Here is a 16245-nt window from a genome sequence, read left to right on the forward strand (position 1 = left end):
TAGGTGAAATAAGCCAGACAAAAAGACAAATACTATATGATTCTAAGGTACCAAGAGAAGTCAGATTCATAGAGACAGAAACTAGAAGATGGTTGCCAGGGGCCAAAGGAGGGAGGAATGGGAAGTGGGAGTTAGTGTTTAATGTATGTGGAGTTTCAGTTCGGAAAGATGGAAAGAGTTCTGGCCATGCACGATTGGTGGTGATGGTTGGTTGGTAATGTGAATGTACTTAATGCCACTAAAGTGTACTCATGAAAATGGTTAAAATGGTGAATGTTATGTGTATTCTGTCTACCACAATTTTAAGATACAGGGCTTATTAAGGTGACTGAATATACAAACAATATATAAAATTAGTTGTATTCTAAACAATTTGAAAATGTCACTTAAAAGGACACCACTGTTTACAAATCAAAGAAATACAGTAGCAAACAATAAATAGAATAATATATGAAAGACATGTGCAGAAAACTATAAAACTTTATAGGGATTCATTGAAAAAGAACTAGGTTAGATGGAACAGTATCTGATAGTCATGTGATAGGAAAGCTTAAAGATGGCGGTTTTTCCCAAATGCACATAGAGATTAGATGCAACTTGAATCAGTCCCAAACTGGGAGTCTGGATAAGATTGCTTATAAAATAATATGGAAACATAAAAGGTCAGTATAGCCAAGTTATTTCTGAAGAAGAAAATGGGGTTGGAGGCTTGGACATTTGCCCTAACAGATACCGAGATGGATTATATTATTTAGGTAATGTGCAATTAGTGCAGATGTAGACATATCGACCAGTGGAACAGAATAAAGAACCCCCAAAAAGATCATTGCTTTTATGGAACTCTGATATATGACAGTGGTGGCATTGTAAATCAATGAAGAAAAGAGGGGCTGTTCTTAACTGGAGCTGGGAAATTAGTTACCAGTTTGGGGAAAAAATGAAATTAGGCCTCAAAAGTCACTGTCAGATGAATTAAAGAGTTATATGCAAAATGAAAAACGTTGAAGCTTTTAGAAGAGGAAAAATTGCTTAATATCTCTCTGGCTTAGCATGAATAGATTCCAACTTGGAATCTGTAAGTATATTTTAGATAAGATACAAAAACCTCAAGCAGAGAAAGAAAAGATGAAAAAATTTTGGTACGTTAAAGTAAGAATTTCTGTTCACTAAAAGATATTTAAAAATTTGTTAAGTTTATTTATTTATTTTGAGAGAGAGAGAGCATGAGTCGAGGGGAGAGACGGGGAGAGAGGAGAGAGAAAATTCCTGACACAGGCTCTGCGTGCTGTTAGCGCAAAGCCTGATGTGGGACTCGAACTCATGAACTGTAAGATCTTGTCCTGGGCCGAAATCAAGAGTCTGACGCTTAGCTGACTGAACCACAAGTGCCCCAAAAGATATTTCAAAGAAAATTGAAAAGAATGTGTAGCAGTTGCAACTGGTCGAGAATTTATATCCAGAGTATATAAAGAATTCTTACAAAGCAAAAGGAAAAAGTAAGAAAAATGGAAAAGTATGCATTATGATGGTACTTCATAGAAGAAGACATATGCATAGAAACAGTGAAAATGAACTACAGCCACATGCAACATTATGGATGAAATTTCATCCTCAGAACATTGATTGGATAAAGCCAAAGATTAAAAACAGTATGCTATTCTTTAGTCAAAAATCAAATAAAATTTCAGTCAAAATTTTTAAAAAAATCAAATAAAAGAGAATGATAAACACAAAATTTAGGATAGTGATTATTGGTTATTTAAAGATAGTCAAAGGAGGGGCGCCTGAGTGGCTCAGTCGGTTGAGCATCTGACTTAGGCTCAGGTCATGCATGATCTCACAGGCTCATGAGTTCTAGCCCCGCGTCCGGCTCTGTGCTGACAGCTCAGCACCTGGAGTCTGCTTCAGATTCTGTGTCTCCCCCTCTCTCTACCTCTCCCCTGCTCGTGTTCTCTCTCTCTCTGTCTCAAAATAAATAAACATTAAATTAAAAAAAAAAATAAAGATAGTCAAAGGAATTGGATATGGAAGAAGCACATAGGTAGATGTGTATTGTTAGTATATGGTTTGTAAGTATGAAGATGAATACATGTGCATTCACTTAAAAATTTAAGAAAAAAATCGATTTAACAAGAAAGTAACATCAGGGACTAAATGATAATTTGAGTGTCATGAACAAAAGATTATAATTAATCTGTATTTAAGGTTCAAAACAAATAACTTATTTATGCAAATGAAAGCATTTGTACAGATTATATGGAGATACAAATCAAGGTGATGAGGGGTGATCTGGGAATTTTACTTTTCTTATGGTGACTGGGATGTACAAGGGTTGATTCAAATTTTCCCAAAGTCCATTGTTATGGTAACATTGTTATGGTATAGAGATTTGGCCAGGAACATTGGGAGTTCCCACCTTCGGGCACCAGTGAAAGTGTGAAGAGCTTTGCCCCGGTGGCCTCTTAACCAGAGAAAGAATATGGTGCTAAAACATGAAGAGTTGGAACCTTGTGAAGTACTTTGTTTTCCCCCTTTTTTGGAGGAGTAGAGTGAAGTGACATTGTAGGGATATTAGGACTAAACATCAGAAAAAAGATTTGAAAAGGAGAAAAAGAAAATCAGGACTTGTTAGTTATAGCTTTGGCACGTGGGCTTTGGATAAGTTTCTGAGCTATCCCTAGGAAATAACCTATTTTAACATCTAATTAATTCTTTTTTCCATATTCTTCTTCTAAATAGTCTTTTGGAAACAAGTCTCTACTATCCCACCCCAGATTGAATCCTTTTAATCTGGTTGTTGATTATTTTGAAAATTCCAAAAAATTGTTCTTATACATATTAAACCATGTAGTTCTTTACCACAGGTTTGTGTTTCAGAGGTGGCAAAATCAGTGATGTTCCGAGTACATAATTTGTTTCTCCTGAAATTCTACTGAAGTTTTTGAATGATTGATTTAAGAAAAAAAAGAACAGGCTTATTCTTATCCCTGCCATGTCATATCACTGTATTTTCCATATCTACACATTTAAGTGGGAGAGAAAGTGATGGTTGGACTTACAGTTAGAAGCAGAGATTTGCACCTACTCTTGAAAATGCTGATCAAGATTGTTAAAGCTGGGCCAAGGAAAATTATATAATCGCTGTTTTAGACTGTGGAATATCTATCTAAAATATTAAAGCAAAGGACTCCTTAAAACTTTCGTTTTAAAGAAGGAGGGATACTAGTCACACATTTTTCTGATGGAGATTATCTGAAGATAATCTGCATCTTAGAGCCCATGAAAAAATAAATTCCAACAGGAATCCCAATCGTAGCACTTGTAGTATTATATATAAAGAGTGGTGGATTTGGTGTCAGAATACTCTTCACCTCCAGAACCAGACTGAGACACTGCAAGACAGGGACCTGTGCCTTTGTGGGTGGATGACTGTGAGAATATTAGTATGTGCTTCTTGCTAACCCTGTAATCTCCTTTGAATCTCTGTCTCCTCATCTCTCTATTAATCTTCAGACTTCTCTGTTCACCTCATAGAGTTAGATGAGAATTTTTCAAGTGGAATGTGTTTTGCGTGCTAAAAAATAACACTAATGTTTTATGACATAAAGTGAAATTTTATTATATCATAATGAAATAGTAACTTCATATGTTTAAAGAAAACAAGACTTTTTTCCAGAGTCTTTGAAATACTTAAAAACATATTTTTGGGGGTGCCTGGCTGGCTCAGTCAGTTAAGCATCCAACTCTTGATTTCAGCTCAGGTCATGATCTTACCGTTCGTGAGTTCAAGCCCTCATCGGGCTCTGCACTGAGTGTGGAACCTGCTTGGGATTCTTTCTCTTCTCCCACATGCTGTCTCTCTAAAAAATAAATAAACTTTTAAAAACTCCATATTTTCTGAAGTTTTTAATTAATATTTTTAAAATACCCTTTTTATTCAAGTATAATGAACATACAGTGTTATATTAATTTCATATGTACAGTATAATGATTCAACAATTCTATATATATATCTCAGTGCTCATCAAGATACGTGTTCTCTTAATTCCCTTTATTTCACCCATCCCCCCACCCACTTCCCCTATAGCAACCACCAATTTGTTCTCTGTATCTAAGAGTCTGGTTTTGTTTTGGGGTTTTTTGTTTGTTTGTTTTTGTTTTCTTTGTTCGTTAGTTTAGTTTCTGAAATTCCACATATGAGTGAAATCACATGATACTTGTCTTTTTCTTATTTGACTTATATCACTTACTCTCTAGCTGGGTCCTTCCATGTTACTGCAGATGGCAAGATCTTTTTTTTTATGGTTGAGTAATACTCCATTGTGTGTGTGTGTGTGTGTGTGTGTACACACCGCATCTTCTTTATCCATTCATCTATTGATGAACACTTCGGTTGCTTCCATACTCAGCTATTGTAAATAAGGCTGCAGTAAACATAGGAGTACATACATCTTTTCAAATTAGTTTTTTCATTTTTATTGGTTAAATACCAAGTAGTGGAATTTCCAAATCATATGGTAATTCAATTTTTAATTTTTTTAGAAACTCCATACTGTTTTCCAGAGTGACAGCATTAATTTGCATTCCAACCAACAGTGCACAAGGTTTCCTTTTTGTCCATATCCTTGCCAACACAGTATATCATTTTTCATAGAACTAGAACAAATAATCCTAAAATTTGTGTGGAATGATAAAAGACCTCAAATAGCCAAAGCAGTCTTGAAACAGAAGAACAAAGCTTGAGGTTTTACAGTCTCAGATTTCAAGGTATACAACAAAGCTGTAGCAATCAAAACAGTATGGTACTGGCACAAAAATACACACATAGATCAGTGGAACAGAATAGAGTCAATTAACAAACCCATGCTTATATAGTCAGTTAATCTATGACAGAGGAGACAAGAATGTACAATGGAAAAAAGACAGTCTCTTCAGCAAGTGGTGTTGGAAAAGCTGGGCAGCTACATGCAAAAGAATGAAATTGGGCCACTTCCTTATCCCATACACAAAAATAAACTCAAAATGGATTAAATGTGAGGCCTGAAACATAAAATTCCTGGAAGAAAACATAGGCATTACTTTCTTTGAGATCAACCGTAGTAACATTTTTCTAGATAGGTCTCCTCTGGCAATGGAAACAAAAGCAAAATTAAACCTTTTCAGACTACACCAAAATAAAAGATTACTGTATAGTGAAAGTAACCATCAACAAAATAAAGAGGCAGCCAACTGAATGGGAGAATACATTTGCAAGTGGTAAGTCTGATAAGGAGTTAATATCCAAAATATATAAAGAACTTCTACAACTCAATACCCCAAAAAATCCAGTTAATGGCACAGGACCTAAATAGACCTTTTCCCAAAGAAGACCTGCAGTTGGCCACCAGACACATGAAAAGATGTTCAAGATCACTAATCATCAGGGAAATGTAAATGAAAACCACAATGAGATACCACTTTATACCTGTCAGGGTGGCTAAAATCAAGAACACAAGAAATTGCAAGAGTTAATATTATTTTGGGTGATTGACCTTGCTTTTATTCCCTTTGATTGTCCCAGTTTTTTTCAAAGGCACTCACTACAAATCACCTCAACCCTCTTAAAAACAGTTTCAGTTGAGTGTTCACCTCTGTGTGATACAGCACTGATCAAAGCGATCAAAGAAAAAATGTCTTGTTAAAAATCCAAAAATGTGAATCACAGTTTTATGGTTATCGTTAGGACTAGCCATGGTTAGATTTATCAAAAAAATTGTTACTTAAACCACAAAATTGAGTAATCTCTTTAAGGATATTACATTTTATAAATAATGGATTTGCGTTTATTTTAATAAACATGTCTGACTTTGTTTTATTTATATACTGCCAAAATATAATTGAAAAATGTATAACATTGAAATTAAAACTTAAATTTATAGTAAATACAGCTTCATGTCTTTGCTAAAATAAAATGGGATTTGGAAATAACTTAGACTCTTCTGTTTGCTTTTTTAGTTACTAAGTCGAAAAGACAAAACTACCTTTGAAAAATTAGAATATGTAATGAGTAAAGAAGATAATTACAAAAGACTAAGAGACTATATAAGTAGTTTAAAGATGACGCCTTGCATTCCCTATTTAGGTGAGTAGTGTCATTATGTGTTCATTATGTCTAGTTCTGTCTTAATCAGTAGTTTATATAAAATTCTAGATATTTTAAAAGTATGTGTATCCTTTTAGGAAATTACTGCAAGATTGTTAAGTTAAAAAAGTTGACTAAAGAAATATGTTACCTTATTACCTGGAATGGATTTTCATATTAAATTAGACTTTGGCCCTTAAGGTTTTTCGTAGACTCTCATTTTTCTCTTAAAGATGAACCATTGGTAAAATAATACATTTTAGCTCTTTTGGTAATGATTTTAAAGTATGAAACAGTAGTTTGCAATGAAGTTTAATGCTGTGAAAACATGTAACATTAACTAAAGAAATTGATCAAAAGATTTATTGAATTTATTTTCAATATCATGAGTTCCTGTTATTTTGTATAGTTGGCAGATATTTTAGGGCGAATTATGAAAAGTAGTCTAAATGTTGGTGGTGTTGTTTTCTTGGATGGAATGAGTTGTTCAGTAGTGCAAATTTAGCTAAGTGCTGAGACAACCAAATGTGTATTTTAGATATCATTTGACTAAGAATTTGTCTCTTTACTATGTATTTTACAGTGTTTATAAATTCCAAGAACTATTTAATAATATTATAAGATTATTTTCAACAAAAAAGGAACAATGCTTTGTTAGGTGTTTGAATGAAAGGAAGTCTCAAACTGTCCCATTTTAAAATGTAAATTTAAATATAGAAAATATAGAGTATTTTGTTTCTTTCTGAATATCCCTTTTTTCATCTCTGTCTCCACTATCTTCATGTAATTACTCATACTGGATTTCACCGTAACTATTTTTGAAAGTAATTGGAAAAAACCTGTTATTTCTTCAACTATCTTAGTGTCCTCTTTGAAGTCTTTATAGTACCAATGACTAGAAGACAAGGTAGGGACATAGGCAATTGATAACTTTCTCATTCAGTTGAAATAGAGCATCTGCCTTAGTTTGTAAGAGAAGACTGAACTCATTATTAGGACCTTGTAGGACATCCTAGGATTCCAGTGGGAATAGGGAATGTTGCACATACTGTGTTGAAGGCAGAATACCCCCAAGCAGAGCATGGATAAGGGCCACTACATTCCAGAATATTGTGTCCTGTTTCTTTGATCAACAGTACAGGACCGTAGTACACATGACTCCATCAGAGAGGCTCAAGCTGGATATTTGGAGAGACTTTCTGCATATGCTCCACTTTTCACCATGGCCTTGGCTGTGCCCATTCTTGAAAATGTCATTGGGAGTGAAGAGGAATAGAGGATTTTTTTTAAATCACCAATATCTTCATACTTTCTAAGAACATAAACTTTTTACAGCTTAAAGAACATTAGACTGATAATCAGCAACCCTCATTTCCAAAATGGCTCTTCCCTACTAACTTTTGAAGTCATTGAATTGTCGTCTTTGAGCCTTGTTCTCTCTACCTAGAAGTAGCACACCTAGGACCAAAATCATGTTCTTCTTTCAGCTGGATGGGACCATTGTAATTTTTTCTAATTCACTTATTTTATAGTTAAGAAAATTAAGGTCCAGAAAGGTGGAAGGCCTGACTTATAGTCTGAAGATCTAGTTACTGACAGATTTACATTCCAAAGTCTTGATCTGGTATCTTTCCAATTGTACCTGTTCAATTCTCATTCCAAAATTTACTGATTCTATGTTTATGGCTGTTTCCCATTGAAATGTTTTTCTCAAATTCCACTATTTGTATCTTTTAGAAAACGAAATTAAGGGGCGCCTGAGTGGCTCAGTCGGTTAAGCATCCGACTTAATTTCTGCTCAGGTCATGATTGTGTGGTTCGTGAGTTTGAGCCCCACATCGAGCTGTGCACTGACAGTGCAGAGCCTGCTTGGGATTCTCTCTTTCTCCCTCTCTCTGCCCCTCCCTTGCTCTCACTCTCTCTCTCTCAAAATAAATAAACTTAAAAAAAAAAAGGAAATTAGGATTCTTTTCTGTCGAAAATGAGAAAATGAATATAAATCTTTGTGCCATGATGTCTAGATTAGGAGTCTGCTTTACATTTTTCCACAGTGGAGACTTTGGTACAGGATTTGAAGTTGTAATGCATGTGCATCCATTTTTGCCCTGTCATGCACATAGAAGGGGAGCAAACCAGCAGCATAGTTGGAGTTGAGTGGAATCTGGAAAAGTTGACTATTAGAAAGCATACCTATTTCTTCCCAGCCTTGGTACCTGAAACAAACACAGTGGTTATTCCTATTGGTTAAAGCAAATGAGACAAATATTGAGATGCAGAAGTTGATATAGAGAAAATTTCAGAACCATTATCTTTTCTGTGCCTTCAATTTGGTCTCCAATGATTGACTCCTCCTTTTTTCAGTTCCCTTTCATTTTACATGTTCTCATGACCCAGACTCTTCTTTTTCACTATTACTATGTAATTTTCCTTCACTGTACCGAAGCTAATTAAAAAGTACTCTATTTCTTTCTACTTTTCTTGCTGTTTTCTTTTGCTCAGCATGCTGTTATCTCCCTCTTCACTCATAGAAATGTTCCCTATAAGGCCACCATGATTTCCTAGTTGGAGTGTTTGATAGGTGTTTCTCAAGCCTCATCTTCATTTTGTGAGGTTGATAGTAGTTATTTCTGCTTTTTGAAATTCTTCAGTAGTAGTGCCAGTCTCTTGGTTTATGTTGTATGTTTCTGGCATTTGTTTTATTGATTCCTGTTTCTCTGCCTTTTTATTACATCTGTTCTTCTAAAAGTCTCAGTCCACTGCTTTTACTTAGTCTGTACTCTCTGGAGTGGTCAGTCAGATTTTTCTATAGTTCTCCTGAAAGCTCCCAAATCTAGCCCAGCAACTCCAGTACATCCAGCTGTCTAGTAATTTTCAGTGCCTGGTAACATTTTGGATACTCAGAAACTGATTGAATAAGATATCTATCTGTAGGGAACTCTGATTCAACATGTTTAGAAGTAACTTCATCATCCTTCTTCCTTCAGACCTGTCTTACCTCCTTGTATGTTGGTAGTCTCCATGTAATAGTTCATCCCTATGCTAGTTTGGGAAGAAGCACCTGAGATTCTGAGATAATTATGGAACATTTGGCACAAACATTTGGCAGACTGGAGAAAGGAAAAGTTAATGTTTGTCAGATAAGTTATTATGACTCAATTTAGTTTGTTTCCATCTTAAAAATAATCCTTTTAATGCAGTGACAGTTTTGTTTTGTTGTATAGCAAATCTTGAGGTTAAATGTATTTCATCTATCAAAACATACATGCTTTTTCTAAGAAAATGTGAAGCATCGTCAATTTATACAACTGTGTGACTACTTGATTTATTTTACATCTTAGCTGGTTTGTTGTTTCATTCCTGATCTTTAATACTGAAGTATTAAAGAACCAAGACCAACAACAGTTTATATCCTGTTAATGTTTACTTTGTCATATTTTCTTCTAATTTAAAATTAATGAAGACTGTGTTTTTTATTTAAGTTGTCTTGGTTTCAGAAGCCTTTCCCACTCTTAGGAGACGAGGCCTAGTGCAGTTGTCACAAACGTCAGTATTTACAAGATGCTATTGAATAGGACAGAACTTGCCCTAGAGGGGCGCCTGGGTGACTCAGTTGGTTAAGCATCAGCTTCAGCTCAGGTCATGATCTCACAGGCTGTGGGTCTGAGCCCTATGTCGGGCTCTGTGCTGACAGCTCAGACTGGAGCCTGCTTCAGATTCTGTGTCTCCCTCTCTCTCTGCTCCTCTCCTGCTTGCGCACGCTCTCTCTCTCTCTGTCTCTCTCTTTCTCTCAAAACTAAAAAAAATTACAAAAAATTTTTTAATAAAATAAAAAAAAAAGAACTTGCCCTAGAAATGTTGGAAAGATGCTACTCAGTATGCATATTGGTAGCTTCTATTTAACTGTCCCTTTTCAGTATGCAGAATTTGCATAATGCTGCCCTTTATCCCTTATGTTGCAAACGTTTTTATGGAAAGAGTATCAACCAAAAGAATCTATACGGCATAGAGAAAAGGGGAAGGCAAATCATCTGTTTTTTTCTTTTCTTTTTTTTTTCTTTTCTTCTCTCTCTCTTTCTATGTTTATTTATTTTGAGAGAGAAGAAGGAGAAGGAGGAAGGGGCAGAGAAGAGTAGAGGGAGAAAATCCCAAGTTGGTGCCACTCTGTCAATGCAGCCTGATGTGAGATTCAATCTCCCAAACCTTGAGATCATGACCTGTGCTGAAATCAAGAGTCAGACATTTACCTGACTGAGCCACCCAGGAGCCCCCAAATCACTTTTCTTAACACAAGATAGAATCCAAACTTCAGTGCTTTTGCCTCTAAGAATTATGACCAAAATCAACCATTCTTAGAAAAGCTTAAAAAAGGAGGTGGCGGTTTATATGCTGATAAAACTCTTACTTTGATACTGCCAAATTTATCTACAATATGGATTAAATTATAAGAAGTAGAAAATGTTTTCTTGGCTTTCAACTCATCATCCCTTGCAAAATTGTCTCTTCTGTTGGTTTGCATTCAAGGTAAAAATTAGTCAGCCTGGACAATATAGTGAAAAATTCTTAGAATAAGGATACAGTATTTCTGGAGAGGAATAGTTTGGCAAATCTCAAGGAAAAAATGGTTTTATATGAGAATTATTGCTTTAAATCTGAAAATTATTAACAGCTCTCATTTGTTCTTGTCACTGGAGAAAAATCTTAAGGGGCTTATTGAAGAATTTGGCGTGGGAAGTTTTGCTTTGCTGAAGAGAGAAAAATAGGACATTGTGCTAAAATAATTGCGCTGGATGAAACATAAATATTATTTCATGTGCATATCCTAGCCTCATTTCTACTTTATTCGTGTATTTTGGGGTAAAGCAGTAGCTTAACAAGCTTAGGATGCTTTCTGGAAAAACATAATAAAAAATAAATAGTTGTCGTTCTTTTTATTGCTTTTGATCAAGTAGAAGCAAAGAAGTTTCTGTAAAATCTCCTGCCATTCTGTAGCACACAAGTACATTGTTTTGATGTGTCTAGGTGTGATTCCTCTCACTCTTGTAGAGAACCCCCCCCACACACACACACACACAAATTCACAAATTTTTGATTTGTTAGATTTTCATAATAGTCCTTTTTTTTTTTTTAAGAAAAGAAAAGCTGTCCTTAAAACTTTCTGTAATATAGCATCCCCTCCATCTTCAATTCTGAAAAGCACCGTTTTGTTTTTATAATGTTTTAATTCATCTTTCCCTCAGCAGAATGTAAGCTCTAATCTCTTGGTTCAAAACTTTATCCTTAGCATCTAGAACAAAAGTAGGTACTTACTATTTGTTGGTTGAATTAATTAAATGATTGCTTTCTGGCTCTTCTTATTGTTCCAGGAACTTTGTTTTAAATACAATAGATTTCTTTGTGAGGCAGTTTTACAATCAGTCAACTTCCCACCTACCCCAGTTTTCCTTTGTTGCTTCAGCTGGCCAGCCAGTATTTGCACAGCAGGCCACAAAATGGACTTTGTCCCTGCCCTTACGGAACTTAACATCTCCTCAATACCTAGGCTCAGATCCAACATTACCTTGTCAGTAATCTCTTCTCTCTCCTGTGTCGTGGAAGAAGTACATTTATTTCTTTGCCAGCCTTCGTCAGTGGTGCCCTCATCACACTTGATGAAATGTTTAAAGCATGCCTAAACTTACAGTGGTCTCCAGATTTTATCTGATCCTCTGTTTTACGATAATTGTTAACTTATCTTGATCTTTTAATAGGATGCAGTTCTTTATTTTACTTTAGTTTTAGAAACTTCTGCTAACCTGTATATAAATGTTTTCGAAGATATTAGGTGTTCATTCACATTTTTATTCAGATAACTTTGACAAAATCCAAAGCTGTATGTAGCTGTATGGAAATTAAAGGGATTTCCCCCTTCCCCTTTTCTAGAGTATAAAAGACTCTGACACTGGTCTCAAAAATGTCTAATGGTCAGGGTACCCGGGTGGCTCAGTTGGTTAAGCATCCTACTTTGGTTCAGGTCGTGATCTCATGGCTCGTGAGTTCGAGCCCCGCGTTGGGCTCTGTGCTGACAGCTCAGAGCCTGGAGCCTGCTTTGGATTCTGTGTCTCCCTCTCTCTCTCTGCCCCTCCCCAGCTCGTGCTCTGTCTCTCTCTCCTTCAAAAATAAATAAACATTTTTTTAAAATGTCTAATGGTCAAAAAATGTCATTGGCTTTTGATATTTTAAGACTTTTATTCCCTTTCCTTTCTTTGGTTTGATTTGTAGATAATATACACCATGGAGTACTTTACCTTATTCTTCTCACTAGATTATATATTATATTCTAAAACAGCAATAAAGCATGTTTGGTCATTTTTGTTTGAATCCCAGGAATGAGCTCTGACCAAATGGCAGCCAGCCCTGGCTTTCTCTTTAGCCAAAATTACATCTGCATTTTCCATTACCTCATTTATATTCTTTTTTGCTCTCTTTCTTTTTTTATATATTTAAAATTCCTCTAACATTCTTTCATGGTATATTTTCTGAAGTTTACTTTAGATCACTTGAGGACTTGTGATATAAAAAGGCTGGGGATAGGGTTGCATTGATTTCTTTCCCCTGTTCGAAGTCTTTCTTTAAGAGCTTCTATCTTGAAAATAAATAATGTATAGCAGTTTACAGATCTGCATTTTAATCATAAACAGAATCAGATCCCCCACCCCCACCCCCAGTTCCAGCAGCTTTGCTGGTGGCATTTCTGGTTGCTGATGTTTCCATAATTGCAGTAAAAAAAAAAAAAAATTTGCAATTTTTTGAGCAAACCTTAACAGAAAAATAATAAAAATCTTAATAACTAACATTTATTCAGCACTTAATCCTGTATGCCTGGCACTGTGTATTTTACATAAATTGTCTAATTCTTAACAGTTTTATAAGGTAAATGATATTATATTCACATTTTACCAGTGAAGAAACTGAGACAAAGAAGGTTAAATGGACTTACATAAAGATATGTATTATGGGCACCTGGGTGGCTCAGTCTTGATTTTGGCTCAGGTCTCACAGTTCCTAGGATCAAGCCCTGCATCAGCTCCATGTTTAATGTAGAGCCTGCTTTGGATTCCTTCTCTCTCTCTCTCTCTCTCTCTCTCTCTCTCTCTCTCTCTTTCTCCCTCCCCATCTCCCCCTCCCCTCCCCCTCTCCCCCCTCCCCCTTTTTCCCAACTCGAGCTCTCTTGCTTTCATAAATAAATAAATAAATAAATAAATAAATAAATAAATAAATATTTTTTAAAAAGATAAGCATTATATTTCATTTACAGTTCAAAGAAATAAAGCATTAGGGAATAATATTAATATTTTGGGAATCTGTATTGGAATTAAAATTTTGAGTTCATTTGTCAGTCTTTCCTATAATTATCTGTAGACTTACAATTTAGTAACTATTAACCCCACTGATAAAATTGAAAACTGAGCTTATTTTTGTTTATTTTTATTTATTTTTTTAGTGTTTGTTTATTTTGAAAGAAAGAGAGTGCACAAGCAGGAGAGGGGCAGAGAGAGAGGGAGAGAGAGAATCCCAAGCATGCCCCACAATGTCAGCACAGAGCCCAATGTAGGGCTCAAACTCATAAACTGTGAGATCATGACCTGAGCTAAAATCAAGAGTTGGATGCTTAACCTGCTGAGCTGCCCAGGTGCCCAGAAAACTGAGCTTATTTTTAGATGGCTTTTGGAAGAAGTAGGAGAGGAGGGGGGCTTGGCATTGTGAGTGGAAGCATTCTTTTCTTACTTGGTTGTCTTTTTATAGACACTAAAATAAAAGACTAAAAATCTGTGAGGGTATAATCTTTAACTTACTATTAAGTATATAAAAACTGTATCTTACTAGTATAGGTTTATAAGTAATTGTAAACATCTTCATAATTGCAGAAGTGTTTACAGACTTAATATATTATTACTCGTAGGAGTCCTAAGAAATATAACACTAGAAGAATTCGCACTCTCATATCATGACTTACAGAGTCAAGGGAGCACTGGACTAAAAATTTGGTCGTTCTGCTCTACCAAGCTTGGAGCCTGGGGATAGGTTTGTTTGTAGATACCTACTGAATTTCAAGGCAATGTCTAATATTGGCATTATTCAAAATCTCAAGTTTTAAAAGTCTACCTCAGAGATGCCAAGTTTCCTAGACATTGATGGCATCTCCCATTGAGTACAGAATGGAGTCTAAATCATTCTTAGGATAAGCTTCATTTCATTTATTAAAAATGACTGAATCCTTCTGTAAAGCATCTCCAAAGTTAGAGTTCAGTCTTATTGAAGGTCGGGCAACCATGTCTTTATTCCTAAGTGACCTGCTAAGTAGCTAGCCATTGGACCACACAAGTGACCTATCTAATCTCTCAGAAGATCCTCACTTGGCTTAAATTCTTACTATGACTGTCTTCACCTTAGTTTTTCTTTATCTTTTCTTGTGATCCCAGCTCTTAACTATCTGCCATAATAGTTTGTCATAGCTCTGTTAAGTTAGCAAATGAAGAGCTGGCTACTGTTCATATCCTCATTTTATAGATAAGAAAACGGAATATAAAAACTGCTCAAGGTAACACAGCTAGTAAATTGGTAGAGTTGGGCCTCAGATCCAAGTAGTACTGACTTTAGTACCTATACTTAGCCATTATATAATTCTGCTTCTTATTCCCTGCTCTACAGGAGCTCCAGAACAGAGCTATCTCGTGTCTATAAAGGAGAGCAGAATGGGCCCAGTGGCCAAGGTGGTTTAGCATTGAGCCCATTTTTCTTGTTTGTATGTGGACTTTTCACATCATTCTAGTTTTAATAAAACAATATTCTCCTGTGAAAGTTCTTTAAGACTTGTCTTTGATAGGGTTTTGGATGTTTACATGAAATGCTATATAAATGGAATGCCCTTGTACAATTTTATCCAATTAAGATTTGATAGAACAACTAGATTATCCAGAAATCTTACAGCAGATTTTTTTTTATTATTCTGGGGGTGGTAAGAGGGACTTCAAACCCATTTTAAGATAACCATAGGTAAAACAAAGAAAAGCACTACTTTAATATTTTGATGTTCTCTTGAAGCCTTCTTTGACCGGCATTTTCATTTTAACATACGACAGGAAAAACACTGGTCATGTTGGTGGGCTTGAGTTGTTCAAGTGATTATCTTCAGTCGTGGTAGGATTTTCTTTTTGCTTGAGCAGAAGTCTTCAGCGATTTCTCTAAAATTTTAGTTCACAAATGAATTAGGAAGGTCAACTGTAAGCAAGAACATGTTTCTGGAAAGAAATTATTCCAGGAGGTTGGTAATAAGTTGTTAGATCCAAAGTTGAGTAAAAGACACACGCGCACACACACACACAATAAGATGGAATTAGCAAATTGGACTAGCCAAACCCCTGTGGATTCTGCCCCGAAGGTATTGAATCTCAGTATTGAGAAAATATCTAACAGTTCCTTGAAGTTGTGTTAGTCCCACCCATCAGTATGTGGTAATGCTTATAAAGTTCTCTAGGCTTTCTGACTTGAATAGCAGACAGGATCAGTAAATTTGGAAGTGGGGAGAGCAGGGGTATTAATAAGCTTGTTTATACGTAAGTTATAATTCAGATCTGTAAAACCATTGGCTCACTAAATTTTTGTGATTCCCATTCTTGTAATACCAATATTTTGCTGATAGAACAATATAAATACATTTCAGGAAATTTTGGTGTTCCAATAAATCATGTGAAGACAATATTGAAAAAATCATTTATAATTTCCGTTTTTTGTAAATTTGACTGTTTAAACATTACATACATTATTTTTTAAAATACGTATTTAAGGGGCGCCTGGGTGGCGCAGTCGGTTGAGCGTCCGACTTCAGCCAGGTCACGATCTCGCGGTCCGTGAGTTCGAGCCCCGCGTCAGGCTCTGGGCTGATGGCTCGGAGCCTGGAGCCTGTTTCCGATTCTGTGTCTCCCTCTCTCTCTGCCCCTCCCCCGTTCATGCTCTGTCTCTCTCTGTCCCAAAAATAAATAAAAAAATGTTGAAAAAAAAAAAATAAATAAAATAAAATACGTATTTAAATACTATGGATCACTTAATTTGGGGGGGGGATTGGCACAAAATATATTGGCAGGAGT

The 16245-nt window shown here is 35.6% G+C and overlaps 1 protein-coding gene across 3 annotated transcripts in view; it reads left to right on the plus strand.

Annotated features, from left to right (window-relative positions):
• RALGPS2 (Ral GEF with PH domain and SH3 binding motif 2) overlaps positions 1 to 16245 on the plus strand; it is a 168782-nt gene that overhangs the window by 82154 nt on the left and 70383 nt on the right. For all 3 annotated transcript variants that reach the window (XM_042976682.1, XM_042976680.1, XM_042976681.1), the window contains exon 8: positions 5995 to 6121. In XM_042976682.1, the coding sequence (XP_042832616.1) occupies positions 5995 to 6121 (127 nt within the window). The remainder of the gene's footprint in view (positions 1 to 5994; positions 6122 to 16245) is intronic.

The sequence above is a fragment of the Panthera tigris genome, chromosome F3 (assembly GCF_018350195.1).
Source record: "Panthera tigris isolate Pti1 chromosome F3, P.tigris_Pti1_mat1.1, whole genome shotgun sequence".
In the NCBI taxonomy this organism is placed as follows: Eukaryota; Metazoa; Chordata; class Mammalia; order Carnivora; family Felidae; genus Panthera; species Panthera tigris.